The sequence below is a fragment of the Brachyistius frenatus genome, unplaced genomic scaffold, assembly GCF_029030835.1.
Source record: "Brachyistius frenatus isolate BFR_SWC_R1_liver_20210118 unplaced genomic scaffold, ASM2903083v1 Contig_243, whole genome shotgun sequence".
Taxonomy (NCBI): Eukaryota; Metazoa; Chordata; class Actinopteri; family Embiotocidae; genus Brachyistius; species Brachyistius frenatus.
In genome coordinates, this window is record NW_027210842.1 from 1 (window position 1) to 25000 (window position 25000).

General features: G+C 42.0%; 3 protein-coding genes across 6 annotated transcripts in view; 2 read left to right on the plus strand and 1 right to left on the minus strand.

Annotated features, from left to right (window-relative positions):
• Positions 1 to 4320: 4320 nt before the first annotated feature.
• rasd2b (RASD family member 2b) lies at positions 4321 to 6763 on the minus strand. Its single transcript, XM_069720562.1, has 2 exons — positions 6148 to 6763; positions 4321 to 5940 (listed from the first exon to the last, which is right to left on the minus strand). Exons 1-2 carry the CDS (start codon positions 6761 to 6763, stop codon positions 5396 to 5398), a joined length of 1161 nt encoding a protein of 386 aa, XP_069576663.1. The 3' UTR covers positions 4321 to 5395.
• Positions 6764 to 6812: 49 nt separating this feature from the next.
• On the plus strand, positions 6813 to 24236 carry mycbpap (mycbp associated protein). 4 transcript variants are annotated; one of them, XM_069720557.1, is made up of 21 exons: positions 6813 to 6888; positions 7476 to 7542; positions 8621 to 8733; positions 8848 to 8953; positions 9082 to 9188; positions 9306 to 9486; positions 9618 to 9733; positions 9835 to 9985; positions 10355 to 10473; positions 12370 to 12467; positions 13293 to 13422; positions 14446 to 14638; positions 14743 to 14930; positions 15044 to 15190; positions 16474 to 16572; positions 17594 to 17733; positions 17960 to 18075; positions 18163 to 18308; positions 19293 to 19460; positions 20244 to 21105; positions 24146 to 24236. In XM_069720557.1, the coding sequence occupies exons 1-20, from the start codon at positions 6868 to 6870 to the stop codon at positions 20328 to 20330; spliced, it is 2493 nt and encodes an 830-aa protein (XP_069576658.1). In that variant the 5' UTR covers positions 6813 to 6867; the 3' UTR covers positions 20331 to 21105; positions 24146 to 24236. The 4 variants fall into 4 exon arrangements, with proteins under 4 accessions (XP_069576658.1, XP_069576657.1, XP_069576659.1 ...); XM_069720556.1 differs by having other exon boundaries at positions 20244 to 21109; positions 24146 to 24234; XM_069720558.1 differs by having other exon boundaries at positions 20244 to 20903; positions 24146 to 24234.
• epn3b (epsin 3b) overlaps positions 21117 to 25000 on the plus strand; it is a 10795-nt gene continuing 6911 nt past the window's right edge. The window contains exons 1-2 of the mRNA XM_069720560.1: positions 21117 to 24338; positions 24779 to 24937. Coding sequence (XP_069576661.1) covers positions 24270 to 24338; positions 24779 to 24937 — 228 coding nt within the window. The 5' untranslated portion in view covers positions 21117 to 24269. The remainder of the gene's footprint in view (positions 24339 to 24778; positions 24938 to 25000) is intronic.

Sequence of the window (25000 nt, forward strand, 5' to 3'; positions counted from 1 at the left end):
TCTGGTGTTTCCTCAACTGCTGTTTATGTTAGACACGTTTTTATATAGCAAGAAGAAAAACCTCCCACTTTTCTCTTGGCTTTGGTTTAGTTTCATTTCCTCAGAAAACAGTTCTGAAACCAGTAAAATCTCAGAGAGACGGAGAAAAACACCTCTGTGTGTGTGTGTGTGTGTGTGTGTGTGTGTGTGTGTGTGTGTGTGTGTGTGTGTGTGTGTGTGTGTGTGTGTGTGTGTGTGTGTGTGTGTGTGTGTGTGTGTGTGTGTGTGTGTGTGTGTGTGTGTGTGTGTGTGTGTGTGTGTGTGTGTGTGTGTGTGTGTGTGTGTGTGTGAACGCTTTGGTCTCTCACTTTTACTGATTTACAGAAAGCATAGCTGCGTTCTGAACTGCATATTTTCAGCATTACATTCCCTTATGAAGTATTGTTGGCTGCAGTATGCACAATTGGGAAATATTACTTTGTCATAAAAATGTGCCATGAACTTTGACTCTTGTTTGTATCCGTGGTGATCTGTAGCGTGACATTTCAAGTAAAAAGAAAAAGAATGAGATTTTTTTTACTGCCTCTTTTTCTTCTTGTATTTGCGAGTTGCGAGCGGGCGGAGCAACAGCACCACCAACTGTCAGCTACAGCTTGGTGTGATGCATCTTCTGCTGCTCAGAGGATTGTGGGTCAGAACAGCCTGAGAAGCATGCTGGCCTGAATCCTGCAAAATACGACCGGATGTAGTAGGACATCCCATAATCCTGGTACTTGTTGTCATACTACATTCCCCATAGCCTACTATGTGTTGGGACACTAAATGTTTTTCTGGCTTACTGAATAGTCGTATCAGTGTTGGAACACAGCATGTCTTTGCTCAGTGCTCCTCACACAAAAGGAAAAGTGTTTCTACTTTCAAATGAAGCTTTCAGAGAAGCACTCCAGCATGCTGAAACCATGTGTGCACTTCTGCCTCCTAGTGGGTGTTAGAAAGCACTGCAGCATGTACAAATGATAAGGCAGGAACATTATTCATTCCCTCTTCTCCTTTTTCTTTGTCTGCTTGTTTTATTGTCAAAGAACTTATGTAACATGGTGGAGAGATGCCGGCTGCTATGGGATGTATGCTTAATGTCCTGCTCACAATGGGCAGATAATGTGTAACTTTATGAAAATTTTAAAAACAAGGAAATCCTGTCACTGAATTATCATATCTGATCGCATTGAAGCATCACATCACAACAGAAATTATGAAATAAAAATGGCCCTATATTGTTTGGTCATATATTTAGGGAATGTGGGCAAAGCATTCCTCTCGCATTACAGCACTATGCTTTATATACAGTATATTTAACCAACCTGAGGAAATGCTTCCTCAATGATATGATATGTTAGCAATAAACCAATAATTTAATACACATGATGCTGAACACTTTAGGTTTCAGGTTTAACTTTAAGCATCATTAGATTTGATTTAATTTCACAGTTCTTCTTGACCAATTATGGCAAACACCATGTTAGCAGCCCAGCCAGAAGAGAGCCGACAGGTGCCTGCATGTGTGTTTGTGCTTGTTCCGCTTCTTTCATTTCATTTCTATGTCATGTCATTGCGTGACAAGCTGCCAGTCTCCCTCCATCCTTCTCTCTGCAGCATGATCTTGCCTTCGCTGCTGTGAACTGCCGACTGATTGGGCTGTTGACAACCACGTCTCTCCATTCACCAGGTGAGGACACGCTGACCTCCTGTTGTTTCCACTTCATAGTCACAGAACATGAAGACAGCAGCTGTGGAAGGAAGATCTGATCCCGTGTAGCATTAAAAGAGCTGAAATGATATTAGAAGAGGAGGTGACGAGATGTAACACAAGATCTTTAAAAATGTGTCAAACAAGTTCAAGTTTATTTGTAAAAGAATCAGAAATAACATTAAATCCATTGACAGGTGAAGCATTACTATAATAATGTTCAGTTGTTACTCAGTCTAATTGAGAGAGCTGTTGATTTATTTTAATGATCATTTATTTGAATGGAAACTGTCTTTTTGATGCTGTTTAGCTGCACTGGATTATACAGAGAGATGTTCCTAATTTTTTGTCAACCCAATTCATTTAAATTGGAGGAACAAAGTAAGAGGAACACCTTTCAGTGAGACCAAGTGTACTTCAACAGCACCACAAATTAGTCCCCAAATATGGCTGTTAAAAATCAAATAAAAGAAAAAACATCTCTCAATTATATTAAAGAACAACTGAGCATCATGAAGAGAGCATTTATTGTTGGGCTGTTGCATCACCTGTTAGTGGTTTTAATATTATGGCTGATTGGTATATTATAATATAATTTCTCAGGGGCCTTTGCAGGCTGCAGCCTTCAGTCTGAGGTCTCAACAGAACAAGGAAAGCTCATAAAAACAACTTGGAAGATCTCTGAAAGTGGAAAAATCCATTAAAAAGATATTTATATATTTTTTCAATTAAGAAAAGTGATCAGAAATGGTTATGTATCAGTTTATCTTCCTCCTGAGCTGCTGCAGCTGCTCCAATCTCTCCTTTTAGATGGCTGGTTTGCTAATCGCCTATTTAACCAATTAACAATCTCCCTTGTGCTCAGTCTACTGGGTTTTGTGTGTATTGCCGTGGAAAATGTGAAATTAGCAAAATCTCAAGCAGTGATGATTAAAAAGCTGTCTCAGCAGAATAACAATTATTCCTGTGAAGGACACAGCTAGAAGGAAGACAGCATCACGTTTCAGGAGTTCATGCTTGGAAGCGAGCCTGTTATTTTATGTGTATGTGTGTGTGTCAGAAACACGGAGAGAACAACAGGAACATATGTGAATCCTCCTCACGTGCAAACAGAGACGGGAGCATCCGCTCAGGTGAGTCCTTGGCTGTGCATGTATGTGTGTGTCTGTGTGTGTGTGTGTGTGTGTGTGTGTGTGTGTGTGTGTGTGTGTGTGTGTGTGTGTGTGTGTGTGTGTGTGTGTGTGTGTGTGTGTGTGTGTGTGTGTCTTTGTGTGTGTGTCTTTGTGTGTGCAGCGATTGCTGTAACAAAGGAAAGTGTTACTGCACGTGCAGTAAAAGTTGGTGGGCCACAAAAATGGCCGCAGTTTCCTGCAATGTGAACTTCCCAGCACATGAAAGCATGCTGACAAGGACGAAGAGAGGAGAGACAGAAAAAATGAACATATTGCTGTTAAACAAGATCCATTTTAAAGCCTATTCACCGTGCACTAATTCCCCGTGTGGAGGAACTGAGTTTCTTCTACACAAACTAATCAGAGATATCTTTATACGAACAAACTCTTTGATTCTTCCTCATCCTAAAAGTCTCTGATTGGTAAAAGTGAAAAAATACTGTTTATAAAAACACAGTATGAAAGCAGCCAGAAAGGAATGAAATATGTCAAAATTATACATTTTCCTTTTAAAACCGTCTATTTATGATTTATTATATGATGCAACACAACTGTTGGCCTGAATATGTAGCTTAAGGCTCATCCTTTGAAGAGACAAAAGAATTTATGTTGCCATCATTTGCATATTTTAAACCAAGATTCTCAAGATATTCAAAATGCAGCTTTGTCAACCGATGTATCATCAGTGCGTTTCACTCGATAACCTACAATCTGCCTGTGACAGCTGTCAGTTCAGAAATTGAGGGGAGTCTTCAAGGAAGGTGATAAAATCCTGTTTTTGTCAACTTCAGGACCTGTTAACATAAAAAATACCAATAATTTCATGTAACCTGTTTTGTCTAAACTGCAAAACTGCATGTGTTGAAGGAAAATAGGAAACTTGACAGGTGTCGCAACAGAAACTTCTAGCTGAAGTAAACCGTCAGTATAGTCCTTTTCTCAATGATAAATATAAGAAATAAACAGAAAGATACTACACACTGCTGATATTTATAGTCAGAACTATACGATTTTCCAGCAGTTAAGTTTGTTGCTGATTTAAACCGACAGGTGAGTTTGTGTTCAAAGACTTTGGAACATCAGGTTGGAAGAATCACTTCCACTGCTCATCCCTTCAATGGACGCAAAGAAAGAGATCTTCAGGTGAATATTTATTGAACTGAAAAAAACATTACATTTTGGTGATACATGTGCATTATCAGAAGCAGTTATTTTTGCTCATTGAAAGGATTTTGTTTCCCCAAATCTGACTAACCTTGATTAGACTGCCGAGGCTTTGACGCATCATGACTCATCCACTCCGCACATCCTTACAAGGGAAAACTACACATGGCAACGTAGTGACACGGTGTAATTATCGATTCGAAAAGGGGTTTGAGAGTTCACACTTTTATCTCTAGCTGGCTGACAGCGTGGGAAAGGTGTTATTAATTCCTTTATTAATGCACATGAAAAGCAATATCATTTTATTTTCGCTTGCAGGAGAAAATCAGATGAGGAGGCCTGTTGTAAATGTTAAAGCCTGAGTTCTGTTAGTGGAAACAGAACATCGGTACCTGCAGCATGAAGACTGAACAACCTTCACAGGAAAACATCCAGATTATTCACAACTGCAAAGAGGAAGAAAGTGTGTGGTTTCCTTGATATTAATATGAAGCTATCACAATGTGTAACAACTTTCACACACATCTTTGCTCTGCTTGTTGTGTCTTGGTGTCACCCTGCCTCACATCTTTTATCCTGATGAGTGAATTCAGTCAGTCCCCTGACAAGCCTGTCTTCCAAGTCATTTCTAGAGCAGTGTAGGAAGCAGGGAGGAATATGCCAACTGGAAACCTGGACTTTGATGTGATAATTTCAGATGTGTGGGATTCAGGCTGCGGACTCCTGGCAATCACGACTCCAGTATTACACACACACACACACACACACACACACACACACACACACACACACACACACACACACACACACACACACACACACACACACACACACACACACACACACACCCCACGCACAGCACACGCACACACACACACACACACACACACACACACACACACACACACACACACACACACACACACACACACACACACACACACACACACACACACACACACACACACACACACACACACAGGAAGAGAAAAGAAGTGTGGGCAGGAGAAAGGAGAGTTGTCATCCAATAGATTTCTGAAGTTACACAATAGTCATAGAATCATCAAATAAAGAAGTTCCTGACTCAACCTCCTCCACTTCTCCTTCAGCTGTTTGAATGGATATAGCACATACGCACTCTCACATAAGATAGTCAGATGGATAGATTTTATTTAAATGTATTAATAAGCAAGCAGTTATGTTTATATATAAAGGTTTTACTTTGGAAACATCCTCTCAAGTGCATGTTATTGGTCATGAAAAACGCATTTCATGTTTATGAATATCGGTGCTTTATGCCTTGTTTTATTCGCTCGTTCTCAGCCTGTTGGTCTCACTGAATATGACATTTCTCCAGTCCTCTGCTGGGCTTTCTTGCCACATGTGGCCCAATAATTTGTCGGAGGTCGGTGCTAAAACTTGGCCGACGAGCCAGTGGGTACAAGGTGCCGCAGGGGTCGTCTCGCCCCGCCACCTGACTTCCCCTTCCCGGCACACGAGCTGTCCGCAACGCCTGGTACGAACGGAGGGAGACTTTGCGGTGCTGGGACGGGCCGGTTTCCGTCGGAAGCCCACCTCGCTTTGCCAAAGTCTCGAAGACTTTCTCGAGGTTAGTGCTGTCTTTCGCAGATGTTTCAAAATAGGCGCAGTCATCGCCGAAAGCTTGAAGGACTTCTGCCTTGGATATTTCTCTCTCAGATTCCAGGAGATCCACCTTGTTGGCGCAGACTACCAGGGGAACTCGCAGCTGTGCGCAATGCTCTGGCACAGAGGATCTGGTGAGCTTGGATTTAGCAGCCACTATCTCTTTTCGCAGGGCACACACCTCTTCAAAAGAACTGCGATCATCAAGGCTGAATACTAGAAGAAAAATGTCTCCTGCAGAAAAGCAAAACACATTTGTCAATGCATTTTCCTGATTTAAGAAAGATAATTAAGAATAACAACAGGGCTTTCGCACCATCGGTGCTCGGGCCCTAATTACGCATGCATCTTTCACTTTTAGCAGCAAGTGACTTTCTATCAATAGATATATATGGAACAAGGAATTTGATTTTTTTTTTCAGGGCAGAGATTATGACTCACCAGTGAGGATAGATAACCGCCGCTTGGCTGGGAAGTCTCTCTCCCTGGAGGCATCCAAGACATCGATTTGGTAGGTCTCCCCGCGGATACGAAACAGTTTCCTGAGGAAATCCTCAGAGGTGGGATTGTACTCCTCCACAAATCCGTCCCGCAGGTATCTTCTGAGGATGGAGGTCTTGCCGACCCGTGGCGCACCGAGAACCACGATGCGTTTACAGTTCTGGGGCTTGGTGGAGTAAACGGGGTCTTGTCGGTGCCCCTGTCCAATCTGGCGTTGCCGAGTTTGACCGTGGAGAACCAGAGCTGCCAGCTGGTCCAGTGGGGATCTCTTGCAAGGGTGGCTGTTGTTGGCATTTGACAGTTGCCGTACGGCTGTCCCTGAGCGCGTCTTCTTCTCCTGTTTCCACTGAGACGTGGCCACTTTGAGTAATCCCAAACCCGCTTTAATTCCCGACGAATTAAGGTGCTGTGATGCGTTTTTGTAAGCCAGTAAGACTTTGGAGGAACCGGCGCACTGCTCATCCATATTACCAAGAAACTGGGGACCATCTATCCCGGAACACTTGAGCTGGTGCGTAACAGGGATGGAGTCGGTGGAGATGCTACCCATTTCCATCGTTTGGAGATGGTTCCGAGCTGTGATGCCTCGTTGGTGCAAAGTGGGCAGATTCAGTGATCTGACGTTTTATATGCTCAAACTTGTGTTTGGGGAGGTGGCTGATGTCAGTTGTCTTTATAGAGGTAACCCACGTGGTTCGGCTGCGTCATGCTGATTGACAGAAGAGCTCCTTGTGTTCTTTTGAGGAAACTTAATTGTGGTATATCTGAGCAGACAGGTCCGCAGTATGTGCTTTGACTTTGCCATGTTTCGAAAGCCCCTTGATAACATGGTTAGAATAATAATAATAATTATTATTATTATTATGTTTTTCATTTTGTATTATAGGCCTAATAATAATAATAATAATATAATTTTCTTATATCAATTAAAACAAGAAAACAGAGACCCGATTTGTGAATGATTTTATTTTGTTCTATATCAAATGTAGTAAATAATATGATAACCTACATTTTTATTCTTACATTAGGATTTCTCTGTAAAAGTGGGAAAGAAAGAAAGAAAGAAAGAAAGAAAGAAAGAAAGAAAGAAAGAAAGAAAGAAAGAAAGAAAGAAAGAAAGAAAGAAAGAAAGAAAGAAAGAAAGAAAGAAAGAAAGAAAGAAAGAGTTGCTCCCTGTTTTGAGGCGTCCGTTGCCATAGTTACGATGAGACGACACAGGCGGCTAGCTAAACTTAGCGGCGCTAACGTCTCATTATCTGTCCATTGAGGTCCTATATGAAGACATGAGCCGCGGGGAGTCTCCGAGGACAGACATCAGACCTGCAAGTCCTTCAGGTCAGCTTCACCTCCGTCTGCCATCTCTGATAAAGCTCCCTGTGTTTGTCTGACTTCACCTGCAAAAATACTCTTAAGTCCTGTTTTCCCTTTTTATTTCTAGTCAGTAAGCATTATATATATATATATATATATATATATATATATATATGTGTGTGTGTATATAATATACAGTTTGTTAAGTAGCACAAATAAAAGTAGTCGGCTTACTTCATAATAATATAACTTGATTATAAATGTTACATGAATCTTTAGCAGCTTGTTGGAAGCACTTAGATTCAATTATAATGATCAATTATCCTCAGTTAGACTCATTTCTCTATTGTTTACTGTACTTTCTGTATTTTATTTGAATCTGGCTACTAACTCGTAAGATACACATATATATATATATATATATATATATTTATATATATTTATATATATTTATATAAATATAAATGTAATTTATATATAAATGTAATTCAACATATATATGTATGTATATACATATATATATATATATATATATATATATATATATATATATATATATATATATATATATTTATATTTATATATATATAAATAAAGTAGCTCCAATGTTTATATTTCTAATGCAGCAGAAAATAGAAACCAGGTAAACACGGTGTTTTGTACTGTAAGAAGAGGACTAATGCAACGGTTCGTCTGCAGGTCTGCTGCCTTCAACAGGAGAGAAACAGGAAATGGGTCAATATCACGTGTAACATGAAGGCCAACGGCTTCTTATGGTTCCAGTAGATTGTCTGGAAACTGAATCTGTGAAGGCAAATATGAAGGAAGAGGAAAATAATTTTTTTACAAAAGCCAAGGACGAATTATTGTTGTGGCCATGGAAACTATCATCAGGCACTCGAGAAACAGAATTGCGTAACCATGTCAGCGTCTGTTGGTTTCTGCATGTGTGTGAACACTCAATGAATACAACCTTTTTTCCCTTTTTGAAAATGCTCAAATCAGATCAAAAATAAATGTAATTCAACAGGACTAATTATAATCCATAAAGATTACACAGAGAGCAGCTATACTTTCAGTTGTTCATTTCTCTCTCCTCCAGAGACCAAGCAGCTGGAGGAGTCGGCCATGTTGGGTGACGACCCCTCCGACAACTCTACTCTCAAAGGCGGGAAAATCCAGCCTCTGGCTATTCACCCATCTCATCCATATACAGTATTTATACCATTTATTAGATTATTACTTTGGTCCCACAAAAAAAAAACATTTTGATTGTATGTGAGGCACTTTCATTTTAAAACAGTTAATTGAAGTATATTATGGCTGCAGCTTCATAAACCAAAGCCTCCAAAGGAGCATCCAAACCCAGAGACATCAGGAAGGCTGGTTCATCCACTGAATCAGGACTGTGGCTCTCAGCTTCGGGACGATACAGGTTGGTTTTATTCCTTGACTTCATTAATAGTAACAAACCAGACAGTTGAAAGATTGATTGGAGGTAATATTGTCCTCATCAAAACATGCAGGTATAGTTTCTTTCTGTCCCCGTATTTCTCCTTTTAGGACCTGAGGGGCTTCGGTTGGACAACCACAGGAAGGTTCTTCCACACAGCATCCTGGGTAGCTCAGAAGATTTCAGAAGTTACCTGGAGGCCAAAGAGGAAATGAATGTAAAATTCTGAACAATTTCATTTGTGTCGCATTCTGCAAACTAACATGTGCAACAGAAATACTTTGGCTTTTCTGCGTTAGTAGCCGTTGCTTTCTTCTATCCTGCCGTCACCCAGCAGTTGGTGAAGCGTATCCCAGAGTCCCCGAGGGATCCCACATCTGAGGCCACGGGGAGGCATCGCTCCGAGGCCGTGGAGAAGGACATCCCTTCAGGCCACAGAAACATGCAGGCTAACGCCCTGCAGCACTGGGACGCACATATGAGACACCGCAGACAGCAGCAGAACCTCTTATGTGGTGAGCGCAGCATCACAGCCTTTAAACCAATACAAGGTTCTTTAAACCAAATTAGGATGGATATATTTGTTGAAATTGATTTCACATATTTGAATGAAGGCCTTATCTCTGTCTGTTTCTACGGTGTGAAGACTTGCTGGACAGGCCAGTTGAAAACCTGCTGATGAATCAAGCCAACCACTTCAGAGAAACTCAGGAGCAGAGGGATCTTCTGACCCGAGTCCTGCCACTCATCCACTCTGGATATGTATGATCTGCTCTGCCTTCAGTCATCTGTGAGGGTGTCGTATATGTCAGTTCTTCTCAAAACACAAGGTGCTTTTCCTCTCTACTCATGTGTGTCTTTAGGGTCACCGTGTGGGCAGTGAGTTCTGGAGTCTCCCCCAGCGTTACGGCGATGACATGAGTGGCATCGCAGCCACGCTGACTCAGACCGAGCAGGGAAGACGGGAAACTGTCGCACACGTGGGACAACCCACCAGCACACGGCAGGAAGCAGGTACACACAAACAGCTGTGCCATGTCCCAATTTATCCCCTCAGCCTTATTCTTGTTCCTGTTTCTTCTGATTGTTCATTCACCTGAAATACACTGACGTCCCAAATCTATATATATAAAAAAAAAAATGCTCTGTTAAGGGAGAACAGAACAACTACAGTTAGAATCAAAGGAGAAAAATAAGCAATTGTCGAAACTGGTGATGCACCATCAACTGGATGTGGACTGGTTGGATCCAAACAACAGAAATAGAAGAAGACAGAAAGAGTGCTCTGAAAGGAGAGTGAAACATGAATATACATGAAAACTCAGTCTCTCTGTCAGTCTAACACTAATGCAGCTCTTTCTGTGGGATCTTTTCACCCTCCAGGAATGATTTGTGCTGAGACTGTGCGTCCAGCTTCTCGGACCTGGAACCAGAGTGCGTACCTCCAACGCCATTACCAGGAGCTCAGAGAGGTTTTACTGGACCTGGACATCAAACAAACAGTAACACATATTTTATTCTATTTGACAATCACCTCACTTTACAAAAAAAGATATGGCTTTACTTTAAAAGCATAACCTACATTTATTACTGGAGTGTGTCATGTATACAACAGATGTTTATGACAAATTATTCTGGCAGAGAGTTATTGTCTTTGTAGCCTTTTTTATGAAGTGAAGCTGGTCTCCTGTCTGTAGGATCGAAGTAAAAATATAAACATGTCAAAGTTGATCCTTGTCTAATGCAGCACCATTACATCTATAATACATGATGCCTCCGGCTGTGCCACTACAGTCAGATAATATCAAGACATTTCTACAATATTTAGCCCATATTTGTGTACATTTTGGCAAATTAGCACCATCAAAAGGTGCATAGTTATGAACAATCCCAATTCTCGCAGTATAACTAAGTCTCATTGGGTTATTTTGATTCTGAAGAAAACAGAACAACGTGATGATTGAATTCTTTTTCTGTTTTTTGAGCTAATTTATTTGTTTGTTTGTGACAGATATCAGTAATATCCTCAGTAAGTCACTCCGATTCTAAAAATATGTGTACATGTTCAGTTTGGAGGAATGACTGCAGAAAGGAGTTCTGTTTTAGACATACAATTGTGGCTGCAAAGAGATTTTAAGTACCTCAGCTGCATCATTGTGTGTCACAACTCCTGCTGCAGTTGCCACTGCTGACAAACTCTGATCTAATCCAGAAGATATGAAAGCACAAGCCAAGTCACATTAAACACATGTTTTTTTTCTCTTTAACAGTGTACAAAAAGGAATTCAACATTCACCATAAAAACAACATTATTGAACTGTTCGCTACTGAAGCTGCTCATGATCACGTCTTACTGCCTGTAAAATGTACATTCAGTGCACACGTTCATGATGAGATTATTAAACACAAGCGGCTGTTTACATACGTGTAAAACATAAACGGTACAGTTATGAAATCTGGAGCATGTCCGTTCATCGAGTCGCACTGTTGAGATCTAACTGAACCCAAGAAAAAGGGACAGAACCTGCCTTCCTGCTCCGGCTGCATCACAATCACTTCATCGGCGGCTCTGCTGTCAACACTTAAAACACCAATTTACTTCTTTGCACAGCCAGTTCCCATTTAATCCCATTAACAGCTGCTGATTATGGGAGGGTTTATTTAAATTACATCTTTCTTTTAGTCTGTATGTGTGGTCTCAGCTTGTGTCTTCCTCCTCATGTTTCCCTCCCGTCTTTCACACATACACGTTAGTGCTTGTGAAGAGAAAACGGTTGCGGTGTGTTCTGGTGCCTCATGTGAGTCTGAAGGACCTGCAGACAAACACAGAGACAGACTGTCCTGTCAGTGGAGGACTTATCCATGGCTTCGTGACATATGTGCAGGAGAGAGAGATGATGGTGATGATGGTGATGATGGTGATGGTGATGATGGTGATGATGATGATGATGATGATGATGATGATGATGATGATGATGATGATGATGATGATGATGATGATGATGATGATGATGATGATGATGATGGGAAGGGGTTGTTCTGAGGGAGATAGAGAAACAGAGAAGAGGGTAGGAAGGGAGGAAGGAGAGATGGAACGAAGTAACATTAAAAGCGTTACACAAAAATGAGGGAATACAAGAGGAGAGAACAACAACCGTGTTTGTGTCACTGCACTCAGCCCATCCCAGTAAAGTACAGACCAATATAAAGGTACATTTATTACTGAGTACAGGTTAAAGGACAGCGTGTTCTATAACACCTCGTACTCTCAAACTGAAGGTTTCATTACAGCCCTAATTTTGTCCTCTGTGGCTGACAGGCCTGAAAAGAAGCATTACTTTTTGCATAAAGTTCACCTCAACCTTGAAAACCACCTCTCTGTGTCACTTTGATTGCAGGACATCAGTGAACTGGAGGTGATTGGCAAGCTTTACTGTCCCTTACTGGAGAAGGAAGAAGAGGAGGGGGAGCACAAGGAGATGAAGAAGGAGAACCTGTAAGAAATAACTGGCTATGAACCAAAATCAACCTTTTTCTGAGCTGAATATGCCAAAATCAGGCTCACGATGTCGTCCCTGTTCCAAAAAACACTAAAAAACACAACCAATGGATCAAAGTCAATGGTGCATTGAATTCACTGATTAAGTCTGGAACTAAAATGGGATCCAATTGTGTTCATCTGGTTCAATAACTGCTGAATGTGTCATTCAAACTGTAAATTATAGAGGCCTTGGTCCTTATTAGCAGCCTGGATATTTCTTTATTCTCACAGTGTCATAGAAAAGCATAAATTAATATTCTGTTGACCACAATGTGTTGACGTTACACAACATGTGTTATGAATTCACATTATGTAACTGTTCTCTATGGTTTTGACACCTTGTTTTCTGGAGTTAGAGATGAGACCTTGTTGCTCACCGACGGAGAAGGTGTCCACAGATCAGCTGACTGGTCTGAACGAAGGGAAGTTTTAGTCTGGATGGGGTAAAAGACGTCAGCCCATCGAGGGTTGAGGCTCCGTGGCAGCGAAGTTACATCATGTTCTATTCAGCAGAGTCAGGAAGCGTCTCTGTGGTCACTCATTTACAATGTGAATATAGTACAGAACACGAATCCAGGTGGTTATTAACATGGATTTGCTGTGATGCAGTTTTGTTGTTTGTCTCCTGAAAACAAGGTGAAGAACAGATCTGGTGGTTTCTGGATTGTTGAGGTGTTTCACTGTGGACGGACGTCTTCACTCAAACAACCTGCGTGGGAGCAAGTTTTACAATGGCTTCATGTAGATGTCATGATGTTGCCGTCTCATTGTCCTCCACAGCGATGCTCTGGCTCAGGATGACCAGGTTCACTTAGATGTTCTGCTCATTCCTGCTTTGAGGTTCTGTGGACAGCTCGCTAGATGGACCGGACACGCCCCCACCAACCAGCTACAGAGAAGCCTTCACACAGTAGGATGGTCAACATGTTTAAATTACTCACCTCAAAAAATTTCCCCTCGGGGATTAATAAAGTAACTACCTAACCTAACCTAACCTCAGGCTTATAATAATATTATTATTACTATTGCTGTTATTAATAATAATATAATAATAATATAACAATAATAATAATATAATAATAATAGCAGCACAGTGGAGCAGTGGTTCGCATTGTTGCCTCACAGGGAAAAGGTTCTGGGTTTGAATCCGGTTCCGGGCCTTTCTTTGTGGAGTTTGCAGGTTCTCTTTGTGCCTGCCTGGGTTCTCTCGGTTCTCCGGCTTCCTCCCACCATCCAAAAACAACATGCATCTCAGATTATCTGGTGGTTCTACAAAGTGCCCTGAGGTGTGAATGAGAGCGTGAATGGTCTTTGTCTCTGTGTGTCTCTGTGTGTCTCTGTGATGGACTGGAGACCTGTCCAGGTCAATCCTGCTGTCTCCAGTTCAGGATAAAGCAGGTAGAGATAATGGATGGATGGAGAATGTTAGTAATAATAAAGCACCTTTCATACTTAAAATAAAGTCTATGGCACAAACTCCATCAGTAGAGCAACAGAGTCGTGTCACTTTGAATGATGTCGCCGTGGAAACCAACATGTCCTCCTGAATATTTACATCAACCATTTAAATGAAAACACAAGGAATTTTGTTGTCAGTAGCTGAACATTGATGAGAGAAAGAAGTAAAGCAGCAGGATGGTGAACATCACATGACTACTGACGTATGATGGAATCGCTGCTGTACTAAATCTACAACGGGATTCACACCTGCAGGGATTCTTTTATTCAGCCTTTATTAGCAAGCATCCATATTTATTATTATTTGTTGTTATTTGAAGATACTTTAAATGCAGGTATTGTAAGGATTCATTATATTCATGTAATACACACAATCTGTCTCAAGGGAGACATTTCCCCTCATCTGCTCTGTGATCTTATTTCTTTGCTGTCTTTAGTGCTTAACTCTTGTTTGGCTTCTCATTCATGTGATCAGGGAGACACAGGAATCAGTGCCACCATCATCTTTGAAGCTCTGACTGGAGAAAGAGCTTCATCCCAGTTGGAGCTGCACAATGAAGGCAGCACAGCCATCTTGTACAGCTGGCAGCAGCTTCCTGTGGCTCAGAGCTTCAAGAAGCTGCATTCACAAACATCGAATACGCACTTCTACTTCAACTCCTCCTCTGGTACCCTCCCATAAAGAACAGCATCCAACACCTGCTGCCACACTGTCATGTCACTCAGACACAACCCAACCTGCCTTTCTGCTTCTCCTTTTTCTTCCTTCCAGGTGTGATCCGTCCAGGTGACACCCAGAGGGTGGAGTTTATATTTAAGTCAGAGGAGCCAGGTATCAAAACTGAACTTTGGAGGCTCAACACTCGGCCGGTGCTGCTGCAAGGAGCCTCCATCCAGGTGACATTGAGGGGCGTGTCTCTGTACCAGGACAGAACAGCAGACCAGAGGCTGTTCATTGAGGTACTTTAACAATTCAATTGTTGGTAAAAGTGAGACAAAGATGGCACCAAGGTTTCCATGAAAATATTCCTACTCTTTGTCTCCATGTTTTTCTAATATTTGTGTGTGAGCAGACCAAGCTGGAGGAGATAGTGGTGGTGAAAATGTGTCGGTGGATTGTGAATGAGATGCTGCAGGGGGTCCGCAGCCCAGAGAGACCGAGTTCTCCTGCAGAGCTCTACATCACCGAAGAGCAACAGTTTCTGAGCAAGAACCCCGAGGTAATATCTGCCTTAAAGAATCTGACGGAAACCTTTCAGTGAAATCTGATTAATTTTTTTGTTCCAATTCTTTAAATGCACCCCGGTATCACACCAACGTGTGTGATTCAGCCGTCTGTCTGCTGCAGCACAGTGTCAGTGTCACGTCTGAAAAACGGATTGATCACCAGAAAACGCGTGCTTCTTAAAACGTTCAGAAATGTTAGGAATCTTTTTTTTTTTTTAAAGAAATGCAGGTTTATCTGCCACAGACTCAAATCCTGGTCTCCTGGAAGTTCTGGGTTAAGCTGTTCAAGCCCCCCCGATCTGCCTCCCTACTCAGATGGCCTGTCACATGACCTTCGTCTTGGACTCTGGTCATTCAAGGCAAAACGTGACACTGACACGCTCTCCTTCACTGGGCTGGTTATTCCAGGCCGCCTCATGACTTCATCAGATCCTGCCATGAAAGATTCGATCAAATCTGTGGCCGTCTTCTTCTCTCCTGAGTTTCACATGTAGTTAGAAACACGTTTCTCGTCGTGCATTAGGGAAGCCTACTTTCATGTATCACATTTTCCTTCGAGTGTTTTTGTGCATGTTTATTTCAGTTTGAATCTTAGTCACACCACCTGGTTCAGTGTAAATGGATCCATTCATTGTGTTGCTGTTTTTGACATTTCACTGGCTGTAGGTGAGACTATCACCTGGATTTTATGTTCGCCCTCATTACATCATTATATTGTTGCCATCATAATTCATGGTAGCTTATTAACTATTAATAGATCATCACAGCCAATATGTAAAACCAGTCATTGTTGCCTTTACAATAGGAGCCTGGTTTAAACGGGGTTAATTGGGAGGCAGATTATAATACTTTCTAGCGAATATGATTGTCTGAAAGTCTCCTGAACTAGTTCTCCATAGACGTTGAGGGTATGATTAAAAACCACGTGAAAAAAGTGTAACCATACACGGGGATCAAAACATTATCTGTCATTACAGGTCATCTCACCTAAAATTGGAATAAATGGAGGATTTCTCTCCGTAATGTCACATCTGCCATTACCAGACATTAGGATGATTACAGCATGTTATTATCTCACAGGGTGGAAGACATATTTCTGCCCTCCTCCTTCAGACTGAATACAGAAGATGACATGTGTCACACTGAGGATAACTATCAATGACGATTATCATCCTGTCGCGTGACACTGATTTCTGTTCGTGCTGTGTGAGTGTTGTGTTCACACACTTCATGCAAGCTGCTGCTCCAGACTGATCAAATCCATCCCTGGTTTTAGTTGCAGTACTTCGATCAGCCAGTGGAAGGCCTGAAGAGACTGTGGCAAGAAGTGAAGCCAGGACACCACTGGGACCTCTCTGTTCAAACACTGCGACAGGTAGAGACATTCTGGGTTCACCAACTAATAGTGCTCTTACTGTGTACTACTTTAATGTACAGAGTGGTGTTGTTTCAAACCACACTGACAGGAAATGACCTCATCATGTGAACAGAACACCCTCCAAAATATCTGCAGCTTTCATTATTTTACCCAGAAATCGACATGTTTTTGTGTCCTCTGTTTAACTTTCAATAAACATACTGATTCTTCTGTCCAGCAGCAGCAGTGAAAAATAAACATGTTGTGTTGAGGAACAGCTGCAGCTTCCTCACACACTTTAATTTGAAAATCCTTTACGTTTGTGGCCCCGCCCCTTCCTCTACGGAGCCAAGATGGCGACCGTTTAGGGTGGAAAGTGTCCAGAGTTTCACACTTCTGTTTTGGAACATTCTGAGTGCTTCATCCTGGTAGTGGTAGTGTTCTGATGTTAGCGTTAGTACACAAGTAGAACATCTGGAACACAAGTAGAACATCTGGAACACTAGTAACAACATCTGGAACACTAGTAACAACATCTGGAACACAAGTAGAACATCTGGAACACTAGTAACAACATCTGGAACACAAGTAGAACATCTGGAACACTAGTAACAACATCTGGAACACATGTAGAACATCTGGAAGACTAGTACAACATCTGGAACACAAGTAGAACATCTGGAACACTAGTAACAACATCTGGAACACAAGTAGAACATCTGGAACACCAGTAGAACATCTGGAACACTAGTAACAACATCTGGAACACAAGTAGAACATCTGGAACACAAGTAGAACATCTGGAAGACTAGTACAACATCTGGAGCTCTAGTAGAACATCTGGAACAGAAGTAGAACATCTGGAACACTAGTACAACATCTGGAACACTAGTACAACATCTGGAGCTCTAGTATAACTTCTGGAACACTAGTACAACATCTGGAACACTAGTAGAACATCTGGAACACAAGTAGAACATCTGGAACACAACTAGCAGGTGTGTTATCTGTTTTCATGTTTTCTCCTCTCGTTTTTAAGGCTGTTCTGTCTCTTCCTGATGAAACGTCTCTTCAGGACCTCGTTTCCACTGAAGAGACTCTGGCTCAACTCAACTCTCTGATTCTGCAACTTTCTGCACCTCCTGAGCTGAGACACCATCTAACAGCTGCAGCTGCAGGGTGAAGCACAAACACACACGAGTCATGAGTAATCACTTTCATACCATCTTGCTCTATCACACACACACACACACACACACACACACACACACACACACACACACACACACACACACACACACACACACACACACACACACACACACACACACACACACACACACTACACTTGCGTCCTCCATGATAATGGTGTGTAGATTATGTGTGTGTGTGCTGCCCCCTGCAGGCAGCAGCTGTGGAGGAAACTGCTGGACACCATGGCGGCTGAGGCCGTGTGGCTCAGAAACCTGCTGGGTCTCCCAGAGATCGATAACAAGGATGAATCCGTAATCTCTGACGCCGGTGAGACTCACATACTTTGTCCCAGATATAGATCGGGGGAGGTATTGATTTCATGTTGGTTCCTCCTCCTGTGTCGTTGCATCCCAGATTTGGCTGATAATGCAAACAAAGAGGAGAAAAGGGAGAAAAAGGGAGGAGCAGCTGCTAAAGAGGAGAAGAGTGGGATGATATCCAGATTTAAAGATGACAACAAGGGAGAGTCCAAGTCACCGACAGGTGAAAAACCAGTGGAGGTGAGAAGAACTGTGTTTGAGTGGAAGAACAAGTGAGAAGGACAATGAATGTGACTGATGCTCATCAACACATGGAGAATTGTAAAGAGTGAAAGCTATTTTAAATATGAACATAAATAAAGTGTTGTGTTTTGCAGCACCGGACAGCTGACGCTCAGTTGATCACGACATGAGTCACTTCAAACCAGCTGTCAGTCCATCATTGATTTAATGTGCTGTTGTCCTGTTACTACTGATGGCCTCCTTCTCGTGGACGCTGACATATTATCTACATATGGAGCTGGTTGGAGGGTTTTATTGTGAGTCCTACTTTGGGAAACTTTTTTGTAAACCATTTGTGTAGCTGTCTAATTCAAACCTCGGTGCATTTGTGGGATCTGTGTGTGTACATGATGTCTTCCCACTAAAAGAAGTGAAAGCTAATGCTCTCCATTAAGTGTTTTGTCGCCCCGAGAAATTATTAAAGCACATGATTGTTTTCCTGCTCCCATCCAGCATGTACCGTCCTCATTAGACCACCAAACAAACCTGTTTGAGGGATTATTGTTGAAGATGATGTGCTGTGTCCTGATGGTGTGAGTCTGACCTCAGACCTGTTCACCTCCTGTCTGCTGTTAAAGGCAGTAAGAAGGAGACCAGAGAACCAGTTCTGTGTATGTTGCTGAGTGATTTTGTCCTCCGTGTGGTGGTTGAGTCACTGTTCATCCTATTGCTCACAGGGTACCATGGTAACGGAACACTGTGTGAAAATGTGCACCTGCTCTCTGACTGTGTGCCCAGGGTGTGAATTAATAGCACCTGGACCAGTCCAGGCCATCTGGACACACAGCTGTAGGTTCCACAGTACAGGCCTTCCAATTCACTGAAATATGTGGTGTTTGGTGACGTAGGACACACGAGCTACGAACTGTACCAACCAACTCTCGGCGATATCATCCAGCGTGCTCACGTGATATCTTTCCTTGATTAACTCTGTTTCCACAGGAGAATAAAAAAAGGGGCAAAAGAAAAGATGAAGGCAGGAGACACTCCAGGGAAAAGTCTGCTTCGTTGATTGACACTCGTTCAGAGATTAGCATTCAACAACGTCCTGATGGCCGGAGAGTCGACCCGCAGAAGAGCCGCACTTACACGAGGCTGCTGCACAGGAAGGCAAGTCATCCCTTTCACACGACACGAGGACGACTCAACTCTAAAAACAAATAACTCTGATGATGTCATTAGGGCTATCTGATCGTGCGTTCAGGCGGCTGGGAATTGGGAAAATTCCCATTTTCCCACACATCCGAGTTGAGAGCGTTCATGCGTGGACAACAAACAGACAGCATGGCCGCCGCAGAAGATCTGCAGCAAAGTGACAAATCATCCATGGAAACCCACACAGGGACAATATGGAGTTAATCATTATTATTTTAATGTGCTGCTGTTTTTAACATTTAACACCAAACAATGTAGGTGGGCTTAACCAGTCTGACTATCTCCCCTTATTTTAACAGAATTTCATCCTTTTACCTCAAACGTTGTCATGTCAAGTGATGTCAAACCTTCAGTGCCTTTAAAAACCTCCAACTCTCCTGGCTGGATATTCCCAGTTTAACAGGTGTTCAGGTGTATTTTCCCATTCGGAAGTTGAAACTTTTCCACTTTCCAGTTGCTCATGGATCCGATTGAGACTTAGAAACTTTTAACAAAAAGCCTGCATTACAAACTGGAGGTGTTTTAGAAAAGTGCCTTTAAGAAAGCATGGTCGGGTCTATTTTAAACATTAAGAAACTGGAGAATTCCAGTTTTTTAAAGCGCTCTCGGAAATAAAAGTCAGGATTTGTGCCATTTCTTTGATTTTGACCATTCAGTCCTCCAACTTTTTAAAGGTGCAGACCACTGAATCACTGTGTCCATGATACATGTATGAATTTTTTTTTATCTATCTGGCAGGTTTATGGTCTGATGGAGGACCTAGTGGACAACCTGTGTGACCTGATGGATGAGCTTCAGGATGGAGATGAACAGGACACACGTTAACATGAGAGGCAGCAACAGTACAGGAAATATATATATCTATACTTTTTATATATATATATATGAAATATAGCCAACCTCTCAATGTAATCAAACTAATATTTTTTGAATAAACATGTTGTTATGGCCCAGTGGATGTGGAGTAATATTTCATTCACTCTTTCATGCTGCCATCAGCAGATAATAGTACACAGAGATGTGTGTGATGGTCCAGGCCACCTCTGACGTCCCGCCTCTCCTTCTACGCGCCCCGTTGTGCTGCTCCGCTGCTCTGCGTGCTGCCTGCCGGTGCTCGATGCGTGTGGACGAGGCTGCTGCCTAGAGTGAGAGAGGAGGGAGAGAGAGCCGTGCGCCGCGGCTGTATCCTCGTCCTATGCGGATTTCACCACTGACTGTCTGGCCGCGCGGCTCGCATCACCCGCCGCACAGGCCCGGGGTTTAGAGGAAAAGCCACGGATACCGGAGCGGGGAGGATAACAGCAGATCCCAGCAGAGCGGGATATTATCGACGCGGAAGAGAAAAGCAAGAGAGGAGAGGATGCTCAGTGGACAGAGCGAGAGATGAGCGGCGGCATGGTGAGCGGCGGGCTGGTGGAGTGACAGAGGGCTCTGGTCCCGGACTTTGGCGCGGATTCCTGTCCTCTTGAGCGAGGACACGTATTAATACTGAAGCAGCTGTGGAGCCAGTGTGACACAACTCCAGCAGGAGTTGGCCTTGCACCGGAATCTGCTACACATGGCAACCCGCACAGGGAATCCACCGCAAGAGGGGGCGTGTGTGAGTGCGTGTTGGGGAGTTTGGGGGGGCATTATGCAGACCAAACATGGGAGCCCTCCTCCTCTCCATCACTATACCTGACAAATATGTTTAAGATTTATCAAAGTCTGGGTCAAATGAGGTCTGTTTCTCTTCACCTTAATCCGGATTTAATCCCTAATCCCAACCGATGATGCTTCATCTGCCCTCCGCCTCATCCTAACTCAAAGCACGTTTTTCCTGCTTACTCCCGGATCTTGAGCTCTAGCATCCATCTACCCTAAAAAAAATAAAATACAGACGCTTACACCTGCTACCACAGCACGCATGCGCAGCTTTAAACGTGACGACGGGGTGGGTGACGTAACTTCTGTGTGTTTGAGCATTTTGACGCAGCAGACCTTCAAACTTCATCACTGTCTTCTTTTAGTGACCAAGGCGTAGTAGGCTATTTTAATGCAGCACAACTAGCATTGTGTTGTAAAATGATTCATATTCACAAACGTGATTTCAGCAGGTGAATATGCTCTTAAATTTAGTGCCTGTGGCTCAGAGATTTTATTTCAGTTATTACACCCAGATGAGTCGTTTGAATGTGGCACATATATCTGTAAATCAGAAATGTGCCCAAAGTAAAACCTCTATGTCCTGATCAAACACTTTAAAAGTGAGTTCCACAACCTTCCACACAAAATATTTTTAATCAATCTTTGGAGTGGATTAGAAAGAACACATTGTGTTTCTGGATTCACACATTTAACTGCACATGTATCATTGGCCTTTAATAACAGCTGGCATATGTCAAGTAATCTGTGTTTGTTGTGATGAGACAGACCCTGGATTGGTTGGATTCCTCAGAACAGTAACAACAACCAGCACCTGCTGATCCTGGGCTTGAATTTGGGAAAATTCTTTCCTTTTTGGATTTGCATTTGGGGTTTTGATGCCATACAAGTACCTCTGTCACATGATCCCACTGCCTATTGGATTCCCACCCCGGTTCCTCTCAGCGGTGAGAATTGTTATGCACACTGACGGGATCGTATTTCTTCCACAATGTGTGAGGCTGAGTTATTACAAGGATACAAAGAGTGATATTTTCAAACCCATCATGCAGTAAACAGCAGCAGCGTGTGATAACCTCTGTGTGCATGCGTCCCAGCTGCAGATGATGGTGCAGAAAGGTGATACCAGCTGAAGTTGCTGAGCGTTACTTTCTTCTTTATGCCCTTCGCTGTCTCTCCTGCACACACTCTCTGAGTCGCCGTCCTCTCAGGGTTTCTGTCTGCGTCTCAGGTCCTCTGTGCTTCTGCTGATGTTGCTGTTCATCGGGACGAAGCCTCAGCAGTGAACAGTCACATCCAAACAGATTAACTGGGTGAAAACTGTGTTGTATAAAGACATGATCATGCAGTCGCAGTCAGTTTGTAACGTTGTTGTATTAAGAGGCACATGTATGAATGGATTACTGAAGGCTCCTCGGGGGTCCAGTAGTTTAAGGCAGAGCCCTTTAGTCCAACCTGCTATTTGTGCTTGATTTTTTCACTGTTATAATTAGCCAGTATTCAAATTGGTAAATACATTTAAATATGTTTGACAGACAGAATCTGCATTACAATATCGTCATCTGCTCTGACATATAACTTTGGAAAGGATTTTTTCATGTCAAGTACAAACAAAATATGACTTTCAGGTGTTACAGCAGATTTTAATTATGGCTAAGCTTCAAAATATTGTTTATAAAGACACATAATCATTTCACAGTCACTGCAAGCAGAGGGGTGTGTGAATGTTAGTCTACATTATCCTTATTCTTGTGAGCTATGAGTCACTATTATTACTACATCACAAAATCTGCTGTCTGTATGAACTATTGAATGAAACAACTTAAAATTGGACTATTTTCTTAATTTATCAAACTAAGTTTCATCACAGTATTCAACCAATATGGAAATATTTGTATGCTTTGTGTGGTAGACATTATAGCCCAACAAACACTGAATTGATATTATTTTTATTTTTATTTTGTATCTATTTTTTTTATTGTTTTAATAGCCTACATTTATTACTATTGATACCAATTTCAAAAGTTTAAAAATTATATTTGTTCCATTATCAGATTTTTTTTTACATAAACACAAAATTTAGGTAACTATAAAAGGATCTTTTCTGAATTTTGCACAATTATGTTTTAAGGTAATATTGGCTCAAATGTAGTTTAATATATAACAAGCTTTAGTAAATATGGCATTATTATTGATTGTGTTGATGAGTAAAGCTTTATCATTCCTAAATTGTACATTTTGGATATTAAAAAAATCGAATTCTTGTAAAGTACCAACATATTGGTAAATAATTATTTTATAGAAACTTGATCATAAACACAGAAAGAGGTAAATAAAGTTTGTGAAGATTACAGAGAGAAACAAACCTCCGCTTTACTTTGTCCTCTAAAAAGAGAGAAGAACGTGATCAGAGGGTTCATTGATTTGAAAAATGTCTTTATGTTTTACTCATCTAACAGTTCAGTGGGCCGGTGACTGATGGGGGGGTCATCCTCGTTCAGCTTCGGTTTAGTGGGTTAATTACATTCTGTGTCAGTGAAGACTTACAGTCGCAGGCGGATTGAGCGGATAGCACAAGAATCATGATCAATTCCCTTATGTCCTTCTCTGAAATATGAATTTGGAAGAGAAAAATGGATTGTGAGTGTGTGTGTGTCCGTGCACACACAGGAGGCTGAGTGTGTGTGCACGCTGGCCTGAATACAATAAGCCACCAAGAAGCTTCATCAGACACCTGAGTGCCAGAGCTGGTTTATGACCTACTTCTATGTGATGGAGCCGCTCAGTCAGTCGCTGTTTGAATCTTATTGTCTTAGAAAACAAAGAAATGAATCAAAGGGAAGCCTTTAGCTTAGCTCATTGTTTTTAGTCATGCTAGCCGAGGGACTGAGGGTCAGATGGCAGTTTGTTGGCCCTTCACTTTGGTCCAGATTGAAATAGTTCAGTAACTATTAGAGTCTATATGAACTCATATATCGTCTTTATGTCTCTTCCAGGAGCGTCCTGTAACTCCGGACAGAGAAGAGGAGCCTTCAGTGGCGTAGCTTCTTCTCCTCTCCTAACCTGTTGAGCGTTTGTTTTTCCCTTTCTCTCCCTCCACATCTTCCATCACCTGTTACCATGACAACCTCAGCCCTGCGCCGGCAGGTGAAGAACATCGTGCACAACTATTCAGAAGCCGAGATCAAGGTATCGACTTCAAATATCATCAATAGCTTTTATGCAAAGTGTGTGTTTGACTTTGAGAAAGCTCCCTTAAAATAATGCAGATGTTTTGATAATCGTTCAGATGTTTTGATAATCTTGCAGATGTTTTGATAATCTTGCAGATGTTTTGATAATCTTGCAGATGTTTTGATAATCGTTCAGATGTTTTGATAATCTTGCAGATGTTTTGATAATCTTGCAGATGTTTTGATAATCGTTCAGATGTTTTGATAATCTTGCAGATGTTTTGATAATCTTGCAGATGTTTTGATAATCTTGCAGATGTTTTGATGATCTGCTCTGTTATATATGTTCTGATACATGAACTGTCTCACTGTTTTATGATACTGAAACTCTGGAAGAGAAAGCAGATGACAGATATGAATTCTAAATTTAAAATCATGCTTCCTGTGCTGGCGTAGGTTCGCGAGGCCACCTCCAACGATCCGTGGGGCCCGTCGTCGTCTCTGATGTCAGAGATCGCTGACTTGACCTTCAATGTGGTGGCGTTTGCCGAGGTCATGGGTATGGTGTGGAAGCGGCTCAATGACAGCGGCAAGAACTGGAGACACGTGTACAAGGTGACCTGATGAACCTCCATTCTGCTGGGTTATGACGAAGCTGTCGTGTGTGCAGATATATGT

Coding starts and splice junctions, on each gene's coding strand:
- rasd2b (XM_069720562.1), bottom strand. CDS start 6,763: ATGGAAATGGGTAGCATCTCCACCGACTCCATCCCTGTTACGCACCAG. Junction 5,941..6,147: donor GCGGTTATCTATCCTCACTG/GTGAGTCATAAT, acceptor GCTTTTCTGCAG/GAGACATTTTTCTTCTAGTA.
- mycbpap (XM_069720557.1), top strand. CDS start 6,868: ATGTCAGTTGTCTTTATAGAG. Junction 8,734..8,847: donor ACCCATCTCATCCATATACA/GTATTTATACCA, acceptor TTATGGCTGCAG/CTTCATAAACCAAAGCCTCC. Junction 10,474..12,369: donor ACCTGGACATCAAACAAACA/GTAACACATATT, acceptor CTTTGATTGCAG/GACATCAGTGAACTGGAGGT.